Here is a 19537-nt window from a genome sequence, read left to right as displayed (position 1 = left end):
ACTGTAGCAGCAAACCTAGGTACTCCTTAAACAACAATTTTAATTTATCAATTAAATTCAAAATCAATCCAGGCAAATAGAATTTCGCTTAATCGGCAGGTCTGCTGCAGCGGGGGTATTTTTACAATTTGTTTCATATTATTTCAGTAATTTAAAACCTCATTTAACCAAATTAAAACGATCTCACGATCTAATCATAAACAATAACAAATACCCAACAAAATACCATTAGCTGCTTCCAAACAAAACAGCCATTACAGCCCTACTTGCGACATTGCCACATCGAAGGCCGGCGGCCGTGGTCTAATTCATCGAACACTAACTCCTATAGTAGAAGAACCACAGAACCACATAGTCCAGTCAAGGACACGCACTCTACACCCACTTTTGGATCATTCATTACCTGGACTAAACATGCGTTTTGATATTGTTATTTCTTTGTTATTCTTCTTGTCTAAATACTATTTGAACCACGGCCACCTTTAACTCCAGCATTGCCTTCGAAGTGGCAACATCGCAAGTAGTGTTGTAACAGCTGTTTTGTTTGGAAGCTGCTAATGGTTTTTAGCAAATTTCCCATACCGGGAATAAGCAATTACCGTAGTACTCATGGTAAGACCTGGACCCGGGACCGATTTACTTTTTGGTTTTGAGGTCCCTAGAGGCCATAAAAACGCCATCCATTTAAATATATATATTCATATATGTGTCCGTTAGCACGATAACTCGAGCAAAAATGATCCGATTTTGACGAAATTTGGTGTAAACCTACATTTATTCGAACCAGTTCGCGAGACAGCATGATCGGACCATGGGTACGGAGGTTTATGGGTTGAAAATTATATTTTCTATTTTTTTATCCTAAAATATAAAATTTAACAATTTCTTTCCAAACCATTTTGTAGAGCTTAAAAAAACAATTTAGTATATTTGACATTTTACAAAAAAAAAAACACTTTACCCTCCCTGTTGCAGCAAACCTAGAGTACTCTTTAAACTAATGCTATTTAAATAGGGAATAAATGTGATATTATTAAGGATTCATTTTAGTGTAAATCCAATTACGCAAATGGAAATTTGCTTAATCTGCAGGTTTGCTTCGGCAGGAGTATTGTGTATTTACGAAAGCTTTTAGTTACTGGACTGGCACGAATACTTGTATTCGTGGCTACCGGACTATGAAAATATTGACTGTGCTATAAATGTACAGATATAGATTTTCAATTCATATTGTTTTGGTTTTCAATTCTGTATTTTTTCAATATTTTAATACATTTAAATAGATAAAGTGCGAATTGATGAGCTGATGTCTCCTGTCTGCCATGTTATCACCCTACTTGCGACGTTGCCAATTCTACAAGACCGCGGCCTGGGAGTTAAAGGTGATTGTGATTTTATCCGTATAACCAAGCTAGGCATAACTATAATCTGTAGTTGTTCATCATTATGTATGATTGCAAAACTCAAAAAGATGTGCATACCATGGTGGAAGGAAAATACAGTCAGGTGTTGGTACGCAATGTTTTATAGTCAAGTTCTCAAGTACAAGTGGGGTTACCTGAAGGTGCCACCCCAACAAGTGCCACCATGGCAACTCAATTCAACCACTTATTATTTTATTTTCTACGACAATGCAATTTACAATGATAACATTCAGTTATTATTTATACATAATTGGAATATTATGCAATATATAGTTAAAAACAACACGACTTTGACAGTGGCGTACTGTCATAGCTGAGGGCCTGGGGTAGCTTAGATGAGGTGGGACCCTTTTTACATACATATGTACATATTACATATAACCACTTACCATCCAGTACACTAGGGGTACAGGTAGGCCTACGCTTGTATCTGGAGCACGAGTACTCCAAAGAAGTAAACACAAATAATAAGGTTTTTTATTGCCACTATTTTTTTTTATTTAGGAGATATCTTTGTATGAAATACAGTATTATCTTAATCTTAATAGTATATTTTATATTTTGTACTATAATTAGTCCAAACGACTTCTTCAATCGTAGCAAAAATTTACGATATTGTCCTCGCGTCCCTGGTAACGACCAAATCGTGAGCGTCTTCCGTGTTTGCAGGGTAATCATCTTCGTCTCCCACGGTTGTGAAGTAATAGTGGCTATCTTCCGGATCGCGGAGCAACCGTAAACGTCTTATACATATTCATAGTGGAATGTTTAACATATTTCGTGGTGGCAGGGAATACATTCTACGTGTAACGCTTTAAGGCAATATCGTTAACATCTCCCGCGAACGCGGGGACAACATTATCGCCCACCGCGATTGCGGAAAAATCTTAACACGAAACTGAATAGAAAATTAACGAGATCAGCCTTGGTCACGACAATTTGTAGTTGAGTCACCTGTGGTCGTTGTAAAATCGTGGGAATCTTTCGCGATCCTAAAGAGATTGTGAACGTATTCTATTCTATGTCCACGGTGAAATAATGAACATGTTGCGCCATCGTGAGGACATTACCGTCTTACCATATACAGTATTGCGATTGTGGCAATAAACTCATGGACCACAACAATTTCGAGAACATAATCTTTGTCTCCTGATATCACGGCCAATTTCGAGAACATAATCTTTGTCTCCCGATATCACGGCCAAATCATGGAACGTCTCGGAGCAATTGTGAAAATCTTTCGCGAATGCAAGGCCTGATTATCATCACCCACTAACTTGAAGAGGACATGGAGGGCTGAGTGTTCCAGCAAGACCCCTCCGTCTCATTGTCACTGTGGTTTCCGAAGTTTTTTTTAAACTAAGAGACTCCCTGATGGTTGGATTGACCACTATGCTGAGGATGACTTAGCTCTCCTAAGGTGGCCACCCCATTCCCCAGACCTTAGACCTTACTGTTTGCGATTTCGTTCTATGAGTCTAGGTAAAGGACACAGACATCAAGCCATCAGCTCAAAACCTGCCAGAGCTGGGTAGAACCCTGGCAGACAACAGTATGCCAGGATATGCATACCAACGTTTGAGCAGAGTTGCAATATAGACTGGAAACATGTTTTGCTGAAAACGGACAGTACATTGAGGAAATTTATCAGGGTTGGTACTAAATTTGGTAAATAAAAATCCCTGACTTTTCCAGGTTTTCCAGACTGATATTATACTTTTTCCAGGTATACCGCAAGTCCATATCGACTAATCAAAATCAAGAAATATTAGACCAAATTTAAATTATTTAATCACTCCCAAATAAAAAACTTGTTTCAAACTATCGATTCCTCCCCTGTACTGATAGCTAACTATCAATATATAAATGTGCATCATTGCTTGTGTCGTTCTTTTTGCCATTAGTCATACCCCTGACAAAAACCTGTTTTGAGAAAAACTCCGTAAAATAGTAGTCTTTCAGGATAAATTCCAGAATTTTTTCACGATTCCCTGACTTTTCCAGATCAACAAAATTCCCTGTCTTTTCCCTGATCATACCAACCCTGTTTAGGTATATCAAACATAACATAGGCCTAATAGCATTCTCTTTCAATCCATGCAGTTTGTAGTAAGCATTCATGTATCTGTAAGTTCAATATATTATTTTAAAACCTGATGAATATTTTATGGACAGCCGGTCTTTTAATCAAATTTGACCATTTTGATTGTCATACTAAACTATTTAACAATAAAACACAGCTTAATACTGGTACCATTGACTTTAAAGTCAATGCTGGTACCTTCCAGGTAGGTAAATGAAAATTTGCTTAGTCTGCAGGTTTGCTGCGGCAAAGGTGTTTATGTAGTATGAGTATTTTAGAAATAGATTTAAATTCACATTGTACTCGCATGCCCAAACTGCTAAATAAAATATTTGAAAACAGTATTTTTAAACAAATTCTTTTGCTTTACTAATTTATTAATTACTAGCAGAGTACCCGTCCTTCGTACGGGGTTGGCATATAAGTATAAAGGATTTTTCAAATAAGATTATGCCTATATGTTAATCGGGAATGTGAGCTATTATCATGCCAAAATTCAGCCCAATCCGAACAGTATTTTTCACGTTTACTTGTCACAACCATACATCCAAACTTTCTCATTTATAATATTAGTAGAATTAACTATGTGTCAAATTTGAGATGGACTTGGCTACTAACCTCATAGGGGAAATGATAAATATTACTAGTTATGGATAGCCAGTATTACTGTATATACAGCTGCTATTATTTTCATTGTTCGAACATTGTTAAGATTCCATAGGTGTAATCACTCAGACAAAAATATTTCATACACAAACAAGTAAAGTTTAATTGAGTCTCACACTTTTTTAGATTACATCAACTTATCGAAATATTTGAACTTTTATAAGATCTTAAAAATATGCTTTAATGGAAAATGAATAAAAAAGTATCAAGAAACACAATCAATTGCATCATTATGTGGCAAAATACAAAATCATTACGTAGTTTTTAACATGATAACAACACAAATCATTTAGCTCATCCCTATACTATCTGCATATTACAGATAGAATAATCATTGTACTGTATCTTATGAGCTCAAAAAATTTGACATTATTAACCACAAACTTACAAAATCTTAAATAAATATTGTCTAGGTTTTCTTATATGACACTATCGTGTTACTCTTCACAACTACAAAATCGTTTAGTTAAAGGAACTGCAAAGTCATATCATAGTACACATTTGCTTTAAATCTTTGATATTAAATAGGTGCAGTTAGACTGAAACCTCAAAATCCAAAGTGAAAGCTAACTTTAGACTCCAAACCGGTCAATACAGTTCCCATATTGCCTGGTAAAAATATACATATTTTTTATCGTTAGGTTCGGGGGAAAGGGGGATTAAAGTTGAAAAATCTGCAGAATTTGGGATTTTACGAAATATCTAAATAGCTATTATAGTTAATGATAATTTATCTTAGATTATTTTTGTAAGTAAAGTGATTTGCGCTTAACAGCAAAATTATTGAAATATTTAAAAGAAAACTACAAATTTATTAACCTTCCAAACCCCAAACGCTTATGAGGACTAGTGTATATTGAACAGTTAAGAGTCAAAAGTTAGCTTTCATTTTGGATATTGAGGTTAGGCCAAAAAATTTTGTTATTGCTATTTGCACTGTACTATATTAGATACTCGATGATGACAGGATATAACAAGTTAACAAAGTTAACATTTAACCAAACTCTCATAAATCTAATCAAATAAATAGCATAGATTGTTCAATTTTTATCCTGAGTGAAGAGGCTGGTATTATACTCAGCTGAGGGAGGTAAACCGAAAATGTCAAAGCTTTATACACAAAACTTAACATTGCAACACAATTTGAACCATTTTCAACTAAGTTTAATGTACATAAGAAGATTTTACTTTTTGCATGCAAAAAACTTCAACTCATATTTAAAATTTCTTTCAAGAATAAGATTAGATAAGGAGCTCTGTGGAATCCTCATGCAATTATCCCAGTTTGTGTTCTCCTCTTTTTGACAACCCTTCACCACAGAAGCCTTCAATGTAGATGCATATAAAAAATCACCTTTTTCAACCTTAACTTTAACAAAATAATCATTTTTTAACTTCCCGATCGGAGTTGCTTCAAAGGTGATTTCTAAATATTTCTGATTTTGATTAAAATTTTCGTTAAACCAGAATATATTGTCAAACACAAAGATAAGAGGAGGACTATGTTGACGTTTTTCAGGGTCAAAATTACTCCAAACCAAAAATTCAGTTGAATTTGCTTTGTACCTCAGGAACCATTGATGATGCTCTTTCTTGTAGTGATCCATCAGTTTTATTAGAGGAGTCACAGTGTTGCAATTTCTGTCCCTACACTTCACAGGTCTGAAGCCACAAAATTCCTCATGGTCACTCGCGGGCTCCACAACATCTTCGCAACCATCTCCATGGTACTTGCACTGACGAGGTATGGCTTCCAGAATGTTTTTCAAACACACAGGATTCTCTATTATAAATGGACCTTGGCATGTTGGGCAGTTCTTTAGCTTCTCGCAGCAGCTGTTGCAAACCCCATGACCTCTGCTGCATGTCTTAAATGGAATTCGGATTGTGTCCAGACATACTGGGCATTCTACAATCTTTTCCAGAGATGACGAGATGTTCCTCAGTCTAGTTTTATAATTCTCCTAAAAAGAAAATGAAAATTATGGTACAGTAATTAAATTTATTTTCATATTTAAAATGTTTTTAGTTTCAAACAGCTTTTTGTTTATTTGCTGCAGAGTAAAAGGCCTTTTTTCAATACCATACATATCTGTTGTGTTAAGTAGTTTCCCCTTAGGGAGAATTAAAAAATTTGAATTCATTATAGTGTTGGCAAAGTAATACCTGTAGCTCTACTGTAAGTAATGGAAACCCTGTTTGTTAATAATAGTAAACCGCGATGGAAACCATTTCAGTAGCCAATACTATATAAGGTAAAAATAAGAGGGTAACGAGGTTGCTAACAGACTGACGAACGTTGTTTCAACTATGTCCAGTCGTCAATCTTTTTATGGCCTGTCATGTAAGTACAGGTGCATTGGGGCATAGGAACAGTTGCTGGATATCTGAGGGGTTATACATTTGTAGCTTGCTGAGGGGGATTAATCTTGGATCCAGTTTCAAGCTCTTATTTGCTCATCATAATTAATAATACTTTACTTTCTAACAACAGGTTGACATTAAATATATAGTAATAAGACGAGAGCTAAGACTTAAGGGATGAGGGTTGGGGTTGTGAAATTAACCGCAGGATTCAGATCAATGCATTAAATGGATAAGCGACCAGAAAACTGTTTTCAATTCAATCTTCAATCATGATCTTTTTAATAGAGAACACATTTCGTTACACACACACACATCATTTCAAAATAAATAAGTCTAGGGCCCTCCTATGAATCTACGAACTTTGGATTAATTTATTATGGTAGGGTAGAGTGGGGGAATTGGGACCCGGGGGTAATTGGGAGCTATTTTTTTAAATTTTTAAATTTTGTATTATTTATTTTTTAAACAAAATTGTAAATATGTTAAAGTTTAGGCATTCTAAAGGGGTTTCATTACAAATTATTGGATGATTGTAATCTTGTGTTTGATGTATAAAAAATAAAAAAAATTAAGCAGTGTTTTTTTCCCGAATGTTAAACATGTGGCAAAACTTTAGCGTGGTAGTATTATGAGTTATTTTTTTACATTATATGAATTAATAATCATACCAAAATGTATTTTTTGACACATTAAAGGTTTAAGAAATAGTTTGTTAAGGCTTAAACATAAAAAAAAATTAAAAACTAATTTTATAAATTTTTTAAAAAATGGGTCCCAATTACCCCGGTGTGGGGAAATGGGACCCATATTTTTTTATCCCACATGTAATTAATATTAATATTATAATTAATCCCACATATTATTAATCAATAATTATATGTGGCTGCAGTGGTTATTATCATGTATTATGTCTAAAAACAGAATTTTGAAGTAGGTCCCAATTACCCCAGCACGGAGTAATTGGGAACCAGTCTCATCGCGAGGTTACATCGGGTTGGAATCACAGATGTACAGAAAAGTAAAAAAAATTATTTTACAATCACTTGAATAAGAAACTAGGGCCTAAAAGAGTGAGCTAAGCCCATAATTGGCCTATTTTAACTTATATTTGGACTGATAACTACCATTTATTAGAAATTCTTTCGGCTGAAAAAGCGAAATTCCGGAAAGTTTGCATATGACCAGAAAAAAAGTTTGACATAAAATATACTTGTAGTTTTTTTTTTTATTTAACTATACATGTCTTTAACAGTTTGAATCCATATTTTCTGGCTGTTATCTGCTCTGGTTAATTTTTCCTATTTTATTAAGAAAAAAGTGTAATGTTTTGGAAAAAATAGTTTGAACTGTTGTAACGTCCTAAAAAAAAATTTTTTTCAATAAAAGTATGTTGCATTTTGTTGAGCGGAGCGAGGCAAGCGAGCGAAGCTCTTTGGGATCAACTTCAATGCAAACAATATAACACCATCACTCAATAACGGCTGAACATTTCAGCCAAACTTAACAAGACTACTTAGACTAATAATGAGATGGTTTGTAAACAAACAAATTTCAATTAGATAATGCTAATGCAATTTAAAACTAACTTAAAATTTCAAATTTTTAACATTAGGCTTATGGGACTAAAGTAGCTATGACAGTTTTTTTGTTTACAAGAAAAATGTAAACAAGAGAATCATAAGGTATTTCTGAACTTTCTATACTTTTCTTTTAAACGTTTTTAAACCATTCGTATGATTTTAATAAACAAGAAAATGCCGTTAAAACATTTTTTTGAGGCGCGGAATTCACTGAAAATCGAGAAAATATACGGAACTACTTTCTCAATGCGCGGAGCATAAACAAGGAGCGGAGGGATACGGACCAGTGACTACTTTCTTGGGAACCTATTTGTGTTGCCAGCTGATTAGAAACAGCCAATGTTAGAAATCAGGATTTAATAAGCGATATATCGAACCACATCGAAATCGATATTTAATCCGATAATACATCACAGATTATATTATGTTGAATTACATCGACGGTGCTGTAAGTTATTACACTTATTAATAAAACGCAGATTTAACACTGATCTAATTTAGGCATGTGGGGAAGGTCGTGGTTTAGGAGTATTCGTGACTACATTAAGTGTTTTGAAGTAAGGTTAGATTAGGAAGGTAAAGTGTAGGTTATAGGTAGGTGATCGAGTTGTTTATTTGTGTTGCACCATATAATTTTTATCTTTTGGAATAGTTGGTTAAACGGGGAAACGATTTCAAAAATGTTTGCATATGGTCTTAACAAACCATCTACTGTATTCTAGCATTGACTTTATATAAAGTCAATGATTGTAGCAAATTTCTACATATAAACCAAAAGAAAAGAACATTTGGATTTGGACCTTTGCCCATAGCAAAACTAACATATAATTTATGAAATGTGAAAAGTTGTACATCATTAAATACTATTCTGTAATATTAATAATTGTTCGGCAAATCCTCATTTTAATGGCTCGGCTGAAAATGGAATCTGCATTTTGTGAAACAGTAATTTGGTAACAATTTAGTAATTTCAAATGTTGATAACAGTAGCCTATCCTATATAAATACTGTTATTTGATTGCCAAGCCACGGACTATACATACGTCCAGTTACAACCGTAATAATAAGCAAATAATTAATTACCTGGGCTTATAGAAGTACACTTTTAACCACGGTATGGATAATTGTCTAGGCCTGTCCAGAAGTAGGTTACTAATTTCTAATTATATTATATCTTCATTGTATATTTAAGGCATGTCTTCCCTTCTTATTATTATTATGTTTTCACTTAAATCAGCTGAATGCTATGTTTACTTAAATTACTTATGTTTAGGCCTACATTTCAGCCATCTTATTTTATTGTTTAATAAATTAGTCTTTTTGCAGTTTTTACGTTTTTACACATTGAAATACATGATTGATAATTCAGTTCATTTTAGTCTTTTAAAGGTGTTTTACATTGAGTCTTGCATTGAAATAGCCCTACATTTTTCGTAGGCCTATGTTTTATCAATTTTAATCAATAAAACAAGCATTAATACATCTATTGACTTTTTACATTTAGTTACTTATACAAATATCAAATCACGTTTGTTCCGCTCAACTGGCTTTCACCTCTCTGAAAGCAACCCTAGTTTATTATGTTTTCAATTTTAGATCCCTATTACCCCCACAAATTAATATTAGGTGCTTATGGGTTTATAAGCATAGGTCCCAATTACCCCATGTGGGGTAAATGGGTTCCAAATTATTATTTTTTTTTCATAGTAAAATTTATTTAAAAAATGAAAAACATGTGATAAGGAAGACAAATTACAGTTGGAAACCTTGTGCATATATATTTTGATTTTTTCTGACAATAAATATATAATTGAAAAAAATAAAAACATGGGCCCCAATTCCCCCACTCTACCCTAAAAATTACTTATTATTTTCAACCTGGCTTCAAAGTTAAATTCTGTTGACAAATCTTTGGCAACCACCTAAAAGTGAACACAGTGGCGCGGTGCGGGGGGGGGGGGGGCGCGAGCTAGGGGGGCCATTGAGCCTTGACCGGGATTTTCGGTAAATTTTACCGGCACACGGGCCCGCAATAGTGTGACAGGCTCAGCCACACGAGTCCCCTATCATAACAATATTTATATGAGAATTAAAATAGACTACGTTTTTATGATGAAAATTTGTTCAAACCTATAGTTCAAGTAGTTTACCAGAAAACTTTTTAATACATTTTATTTTGATTACAACAACTAAACTAACACTATTACTTGACCGATCGTTATAAATTATCTACCAACCTAAGTAAAAGAATTGTCATCAGTCATGCGGGTTGCATTAACTGTCCTCGTGGATTGTGTGAAGGCGCAGTCAAAATTGGTTGCATAATAATAGGGCCGTATTTACAACCAATTTGGCCTCTGTCATCGTCACCCGCGGGGAAATGTTCTCGTCGATATCCGCGATCACGGCAAAAGCGTAGGCCTAATCTTTCAATTTCGTGAGCGTGATCCTCACGGATATAAAAGCTTTTACTTTAAATTGTGCATTATTGTATTGAATACTGAGAAAATCGGCACGTGCTTGATTTTCTGACTTTGCGCTTGATCTCTCAAGCTTGTAGTCCAGGCTCTGCTCGGCTCGAAAATCGACAATATAGGCCTATTATAAAAATCAACCGTTTCCAAAGCAACCCGATCTTGAACGCACTAAAAATGATACTAAGGACCTCAGGCCAAATCAGATCGGTTCAAAATCGGGTTGTTTGGAAACGGTTGATTTTTATAATAGGCCTATAATGTTGATTTTCGAGCCGAGCAGAGCCTGGACTACAAGCTTGAGAGATCAAGCACAAAGTCAGAAAATCCAGCTCGAGCCGATTTTCTCAGTATTCAATACAATAATGCACAATTTAAAGTAAAAGCTTTTATATCCGTGAGGATCACGCTCACGAAATTGAAAGATTAGGCCTACGCTTTTGCCGCGATCGCGGATATCGAGGAGAACATTTCCCCGCGGGTGACGATGACGATGTCTCCGCGGCCGCATATGTTCAATATTTTACCGCGATTGCGGAAGACGATAATGACGTTTCTTTTTTAGCGAGAGATATATCTAGGATTTAGTAGCGATTACGGAAAAATGATTTACCCGTCACCACCGACGGGTCGCGGGGAGATATTAGGCCGTGATATTAGATTGGGCCGTGAACGCGGGAGACGATGATGCTGCTATCTAATGATGTCATAGGTTTGGTTGCATTTGCAATCACGGTAAACTATGATAATGTTTCTTCCATGACTTATGACTTCGGGAAGTATTTACGATTTTGCTGTGATCATGGAAGACGATAATGACGCCTCGGGAGATGCCTTGTCATGTTTATTGCAAATTTCAAGTTTAGGCGGTAATACATGGGAAAATGTTTTTAAAGATCATTGGGAGAGGGGGGGCTCCCGGTGAACAAACTTGCGGGGGGGGGGGGGGGCCCGCGGGTCCTTATCGCGGCCACTGAGTGAACACATATCAGCAACAAGAAACCATAAAGACTAAACACACTTTGATTTAACACCAACTTTTAACATTTCACCAATTTCTTCTTTAGGCACTACTTAATCTTATAATATACTAGCAGAGTACCCCTCCTTCGTACGGGGTTGGCAAATAAGTATAAAATGCTTATTGCAGTTATACCCGATCTTAGTTTTGATTCAAAGTATATTATTTAATTCAGATCCAGTTATAAAGCAAGAACCTTCAAAATATTTACAATTCAAAGTCAATAAACCAACAGATGTTAATTATAACATCTGCTTAATATTACAACATCTCTCCTTTTTAGTTGCCCTCGGTTTTTAGACAACATTCGACCAGATCTTCTTTCAAGACCTTAATAACAACAAAGTGGTAACATAACTATAGTTCAGTGTTAAAAATTATACCAAAAGTCCATTATTTTCTATTGTCAAAATTAAATTAATAACTCATATACAGTCCACTTTATTATTTCTACAATAACCTTTTGATTACGCAACATCTTTGATACGTTTGCGATGTGAGAAAACACAGTTTGAGAACTTGGTTTTGCTTCAGCTCAAATTTACGGTATGCGATAGTATTACACATCTACCATAGTCATAATGTTCTACTACTTCACCTACACAATAGAGAAAGATAGATTATTAAAAATTCGCAACATATCATAAATCATTCATGAAATTAAAAACATAAACATAACTGTAAACAATCCTACTTTGACAGTTCTCATTGTGTATCACAGTTTTTTGTTGCTGTTTAGTTCAAATTAGCTGTTTTCATAAAAAATGAAAAAATAATAGTGCTGCACCCTTTTGGTAAATCTTATAATTTTTTATACTTTTGCATATCATAGAACCAACTCTTTTAGTTGAAACAGCTGGCTAAATTCTTTAATTCCCTTTAAATATGAATACTCATAAGGTTAACATGGGGAACAGCAGAGCCACTGGGGCGGAGCCCAAAAGGATTTTTGAGATAAGAATATGCCCATATGTTAATCGGGAATGTGAGCTATCACCATGCCAAATTTCTGCCCAGTGTTTTTCGTGTTTACTTGTCACAAACATACATACATCCAAACTTTCTCATTTATAATATAGTAGGATTTTGCATACAATAAACAAAAATAATGACTAGAGTTGAATCTCACTTTAACATCATCAAAAATTTTAGGAAACAAAACACAATTACTGGTTTGTAGTAACCATAGGATTATTTTTTTATATCAATCACAAGGATAGCATAAAAGGATCAATCAAGTCTGAAGGGAGTCATAAAATGATTTGTCAACAATGTCACAAAAACCCATGAATGGATTGATCTCATCAGAAATAAACTCACCGACTCTGCCATGATTTGGGCACAGCAGTTGTATTTCTTCCACTAAGCTGGGTTGTGTAATCTCAGTTTTCTTTGCAAAGAACACCTGAAAGCAAAAGATTAGTTGATAGCGGAGATATCAAGCCAGTTTTTGCAAACCCAACGACGAAACCAACCAACAGCCGCACAAGTTTAAAGAATATTTCAGAAAGAACCAAAAACATTATGCTTAATAACCACTCGAAACATTCTTTTTGGACCGCTGACTAACCTTAACGCTCGAGGGGATGAGCGTCAGTGCATGCGCCAGATCTGTTCTCAGTGTTTCATTAAAATGAACCTTTATTGTAGCAAGTAAGTAATAATGCAGCATTAGCTGACAAAAAGTAAATAGAAAAATTGTTACATGGGTTTCTGTCTGGGCATGATTACAATACATTTTACCACACCTGCTGACAGTACGCAAAATAGCTAATTTCTGCTTGATTCATACTTAGCTCTCACCATACCCTCTGGTTTGGTTGAGGATGAATATTCTCGCGGCGTTATATAGAAATATTCCGCCCCGGCGGGCCAGATACACGACACTGCACCTACAAGCCACAAAACTAAGGTGTATTGTGCTCCGAGGGAGCTACTCTGATACCCCGTAGCGACGCTATCAAGTGCTGCCAAGCTATCAAAACACTATCAAAACCATCCCCAAAACGCACCTACATTACATTAACACCTCACTAACTCGACTGTCAATAGCTGACAGGGTGTTAGTCAAGCTTGCTTTGTCTTTCTTACCGTTATGTTTGAATTTTCAAGTTTTAATTGTTAAATATTCAACATTTCTTTAAAGGTTGTTTACTCTATATAAAAATATTAATGTAAGAAATAAATTTATGTCTAAAATTCTCTGTTATGTATTCATAAAAACCCATAAACAATTTAACCCTTCCAGAGCTAAACTAATAAAGGGCTGGAGCTTAATTATTTATTGCCAAAATTCTAAAACTAAAGTGGTTATCGTTTGAAATCATTCATGGATCATAAAAAGAATTTTTATTAGTGCTGAACAAATTTTTGTACAAAAGTTATAAAAAAATAACATTTGATTTGACGGATATATCAATCTTAGGGCGACAAAAAACATAAGGTGGACGGATATATGCATCTGCCACACTTAGCAATCATCAAAAAATTGAACACTGCCACTAACCTTGAGTATTCTAGTCTCTTCTTTTCCTTATTTTATTTTTTATCCATAAAAATGTATCTATCATTCTGAAGTAAATCTAAACCACTCCTTTCAGCTCCCATGTCCTCATTCCCATTCCCCGCCAAGACTTCCACTACGTCAAGACTGTTCTTCAGGATTCCTTCCATAATATTATTTTCATTGCCAAGTATAAAATCCAAGTCAGACATACTTTTATTAAGCATCTCTATAACAACTCCTTAAAATTTCAGATTGTTTTGATTGGCCATTTGAACTCAATTACTAAAAAATAAAGCACAAAACACAAATGTAAACATCACTCACTAACAACCGTGTTTTGCAATATTCACACACTCTATGGTGCAAAATAATAGCTGAAACAATTAATTATTAATTGCGGCAATTGTTATTGCCCCATTTATAATGCAATGTGTTATCAATTTCACTTTGACTTGGTAGTCATAATAGCTTGTTAAGTAATTTAGGTTAATCATGAATACTGTAACTTAAAAAAATTATTATTTCAGAGTGTGTAAAGTGTGAATATTTTATAAAATGTTAAAGCCTAAATCATTATAATGGCTTGAAACCTTAGTAAACAAATACAACGAAACCTCACTAACATGACAATTTGTGGAACCAGAGGTTGTCATTTGAATTGTTAGTATTCTGTTATCCAAACACTTCTACACTACAAATCACGATTAAATCCCTAAGTTGGTAACCCTGATACCCCCATAGCTGCCACTGCCGCCGGTCACAAAATCTGTGGAATCACGGAAATCTTGTGGTGTCCGCCGCTAGTCGGAGAGTATTAAAATTAATTTTAATTATTTATTTACCAAAGCTCATCCATATATAAATAAAACTACAGTTTTGTCTGTACATGGCGTAGAATCATGAAGTTTTGGGTTAATTTACGTTTTAAACCATAAGAAAGCCGAAACGAGTCTTATCTCAATTTCTGTCCTTCCGTAATTGTGTCTGTGATGTAGAAATTCCAATTTACACAACGTAATTACTCTGAGAAAACTAGAGTAGGTAACATTCATGATTCAAATAGTTTTATTGTATTCACTTGATACACACCTGTGATAACCATTAGCCTTTTTAAGAAAGACCCACTATTATTCATAATTTAAGTTTGTTAAGTTTGCCTATTTTTTTAAAATTATTTTAAACCTGTTAAATGTTAACTAAGGGCAGCCTATATTTTGGAATTTTCATGTCAAATTTTATTAATTATAAGTAGGCCTATTGCATCTTATATCTTTTTACAATAATAATGACGATGTCAATTACAATAATGTATTGTTTAAAGACTGAATAAATGACTATTCAATGGGGAGAGTGCCTTTGGCCATTTAAATATGGCCTCACCACTTTGGAAATAAAACATAAAAAGTTCAAAATATTAATTTTAATTGAATTTTGTCAAGTTTTTTAGCGAATTTCCCATATAGGGAATAAGCTATTTTTCAATTGTTACCACAAATGTCATGAAATAATAATCATCTGTTTAGAAAATACGTCATCTATGAAACAACAAACAGCTGTTTGGATAAAGATTCTTTTTTCTAGCTGTCACTTTTGTTTAAATTAAATTTTGTTCACAAATGCTGCAGCTGCAACCCTTTCCGATTTTGTTTTGTAAGCAAATCCAGTACCAAGTGGGACTGGCAACCTAGTAACTTCACTGTACTACACTATTGATAACCGGGGGGAAAAAACTGAATCAGCTTTGTATATGACTGAGAAACTTGGATTTTCCAATATTCATCGCGAACAGCTGCAATCAAGGCTTCCATTCATAACGAGTTTCTATGACATTTATGTAAATTAAAAAAATCACAACGACAGAGATCGTGGACGTTGCTGTCATCTTTATGATGTCGTTGTGATCGTAACAGAGGTTGAGGGATACTGATAAAATTGCTTTTTCAACATCGTTTAAACTCACTACGATTATTGTGCTGCCATAGCTGAACTGTAGGCCTACTGCCAATAGGTCTATGGCCCAGCCCCTATCGGTAGTAATTGTTTTATACTTTTCATTGAAATGGCAACCATACAAAGTAGGTACCTACTCGTATTTTAAGCCAAGTATGAATGGAGATGAGTGTCATGTGTGAATGGGATGAATGGATGGTGAGTGGCGCGATCTTGTAGTCTTGTTAGTGACTAAGGCCGACATATTCCTTAGACACAGCTGTTAATTAATATCCGATACAGCTAAAGGAAACTAAGGGACCTACAGTTTATAGTGAAATCCGAACCACATTTTTAAAACAAATTTAAAAAAAGCCTTGGTATTAACAAATTGGTCTAATAATCGGGTTAGTACTGTGGATAGTCGTAATTCTCACTAGCGGATAATAATCCACACAAGGGAGTATCGCATCTACAGTACATGCCTAGATAAATATCCACAATTCGTGACCTCATAGTAGCTGGATTACAGGACGACGCCACCGTCCCATTATATTAGGCCGAACGTGGGCCTACCCAAATATCCGCAACCACATTTTGACTGTTGTACCATTCTTACAGTCATATTCAATTCCATTGACTTTTTAGGTAGGTAGGCTACAACTTACTGTAGTCTACAAGGTTGTGTTTTCTGTCTGAATTCCAAATGTTGGTTTATGATATTTACATTTTAACATATTTTCCAGTGGGACATTATACAACCAATGTCGGAACAAATTAGTGACAAGCAAAACTATATACCGTACCACTGTGTAGTACACATTAAGATGTACATTTTACCAAAAGTCCCCTAAAATCCCCCCCGGTGCGTTCCCTCCCATCCCCCGTCAAAGTCAGGAATTGCAAGATTTTACTAAATCACTCATATATCCTATACGGCCCATTCAATTACAATAATCTTCAATTTGTTGTAAATTGTGTGAGTAAATGTGGGGTTTAAACTAACTTAAGTGTAGAAACATACACAGACAGGGTAGCCTACTACACACAGAGAGCACAGAGTAGCGTAGCGCATGATAGGTTGTAGACGGTCTTAATAAGCAAGGTACATCGGTATAGAGGACGGCTCGTATTAGTCTTGTCAAAAAAACCTTTAGGTAGCAGTTTTTGACCATTAAGTTAGGAGAAATGTCTGGGTCCATGAAGTGTGTAAAGGCAGGGACAAACATGGTGAATATAACCACTTATTTCCAATCCTTAGGAAATACAAGTCTCGGTTTATGGACTACATAAGAATGTCGACTACAACGTTTGATTACATATTTAGTTTGGTGAATGATGATTTGGAGAAGTAGACAACTAATTGGAGAAGACCAATTGGTACAGAAGAGAAACTAGGCTACTTAGTTTTAACTTTTCTATTGTCTGCAGTCAAATGCGCTCCAATGTGCTCTGAGAAAAATAAAATAATTTTGTTCCTTGGCTGTACGCTGCTAACGCTACGCCGAAATACGCTACGCCGAAATACGCTACTAACTTATAGGTAGTATGTCATAGGCCTAACTCATTTTAATGCATGGTTTTGATTTAAAACATGTGCTACGCTACGCTACTCTGTCTGTTTGATTCTACACTAAAAGTGCAGCCCAGAAAACACATAAGTTAGGCGTAACTTTAACCCTCCGAGTGTTGTGTCGTAAAAGCGACTCATAACACATCCGTTGTAGTGTTATGTGTCGCTTTTGCGACTCACAAACACTGTTTACGGCAACGCCTCTGGGACTGACTGAATCGGATTGAACTGGATCGAGTTAGGTATCGTTTTTTTTCAGCAGATTCAGAGCTTTCTCCTGATGTCCGTTTCTATACGCTTTTCATTTTAGTTCCGAAAATATTGTAGCAGACAGCTGACGTGCGTATTTGTAAACAGCTTGGTTAAAACCTCGCACCGATGACTGATGTGTTTTATTACGTTTATGATTGTTTTAGTGTTAAAAATCAAAAGTAGTGATATACGTGGTGTATTATAAGAAGATATAAGTGATTTTGAAGGGCTGGTTGATGATCCTGAAGAAGTAGGTATATAGTGATAGGCTATAGATGTAAATTATCAGCCAGATTCCTAGCTATGGTTAGGCTACTGTATGCATTCTTAGCTAAAACGCTATGTACCGAAATCTTTTTTTCGCCTATAACTTATTTATTTGCAAACCGACTTCCTTAAGTTATATTATTATATTTTTGGAATCCTCATAAAATTCTGAACAAAGTGGCTAGTCTATTTTAAAATATTTGTAGACCTATAAATTATAACAATTTATTGAGCGCAAACATACATTTTTTTCATTTAACTTATTTTATAGGCTAATTTTTGAGAAATGTTAACCCCACAAAAATTGTTGAACATTTTTTTTGTAATGTTTTATAACTTATGTTACATTGGAGCCCATAATGTTCCAAACAAATATAACTTAAAACAGTTTACTTTATACATTGTTTTTAAGTTTCTAAGATACATTTTAATAAAACCCTGCGATTGTGCAATAAATGGGCAAACCTTAAGACCAAAACTAGAGACACTTGGAGGGTTAAAGGTTCAAGAAAGCTTAATAGGCTATAGGAGGCTAAGTTACCAACTTATTTAGGGAAGCGGGCCTGCTTATCACAAGGTGGATTAAGTTTGGTTTAGCTATAACTCACTAACTTAATACCACAGACCTTGTCAGAAAACACATAATTTTAAGGTTCAAGAAAGTCTAAGTTAAGTTAATATAACATACCACTTACCTACTCTAAAATAGATTTAAATTCTCATCGAGAATAAATAATCTTCACTGCTTGTCTACATCGTTCCAGCTACGAGATCCAAGTCCATCATCTATCCCAGTAATTAATTAAATTAGAAAGTAACTAATTTAAAGAAAGATAAATAAAGAGTTGACAAGACGAGTGACGACGACACAAAGTGAGGAAGGGTACAAAAAAATTATTGCGCAATCCTTATATATAATTCTGTAAGACAAAATCTTTACCAGAAAATTTTGGACGTCTGGTAAGTCGCAGAAAAGTGGGAGGTGGGAGGTGTCTTAAATTAAAGGTCTTGACCCCAGTGACTCGGAAAAAATAGCATAGCAGAATTCCCATAAAGTTACCAGAAAACGAGATATAACGATATATCCACCATAAGAATAGCATTAGAAGCCACTTTCTGCTAATTTTTGTTTACTTCATACAGCTGATCGTGATTTATCATCAAGCCAGTACGCAATGTTAACATTTGGATTATACTTATTTGCCAGTAAGTTCAGCAATGTACTATATAAAACCAGGGATAACGTTACCTATAATAATTAAGACTTTTTAGTTACGTTATATAGAATATGGAAATATATTATTTTACTGTGAAACTTTTCAAACTTGTGTTTAACAAGAAATAACTACATTGAATAAATAATTAACGAGCTACCTTAATAAACCAGTATTTATT

At 34.8% G+C, this 19537-nt stretch overlaps 1 protein-coding gene across 3 annotated transcripts; it reads right to left on the bottom strand.

Moving 5' to 3' along the window:
- Positions 1-4249: 4249 nt before the first annotated feature.
- Positions 4250-19207, bottom strand: LOC128991432 (uncharacterized). Of its 3 annotated transcripts, XM_054414305.1 has the most exons (4): positions 18838-19206; positions 14122-14403; positions 12936-13020; positions 4250-6137 (listed from the first exon to the last, which is right to left on the bottom strand). In XM_054414305.1, the coding sequence occupies exons 3-4, from the start codon at positions 12945-12947 to the stop codon at positions 5358-5360; spliced, it is 792 nt and encodes a 263-aa protein (XP_054270280.1). In that variant the 5' UTR covers positions 12948-13020; positions 14122-14403; positions 18838-19206; the 3' UTR covers positions 4250-5357. The 3 variants fall into 3 exon arrangements, with proteins under 3 accessions (XP_054270280.1, XP_054270288.1, XP_054270296.1); XM_054414313.1 differs by lacking the exon at positions 14122-14403 and having other exon boundaries at positions 18838-19207; XM_054414321.1 differs by lacking the exon at positions 14122-14403 and having other exon boundaries at positions 18842-19207.
- Between the last annotated feature and the right edge of the window lie 330 nt (positions 19208-19537).

Source organism: Macrosteles quadrilineatus, unplaced genomic scaffold, assembly GCF_028750875.1.
Source record: "Macrosteles quadrilineatus isolate MER2022 unplaced genomic scaffold, UCM_ALF_1.0 Scaffold_1__1_contigs__length_201487025, whole genome shotgun sequence".
NCBI lineage: Eukaryota > Metazoa > Arthropoda > Insecta > Hemiptera > Cicadellidae > Macrosteles > Macrosteles quadrilineatus.
This window is presented reverse-complemented; position numbering and strand designations above follow the sequence as displayed.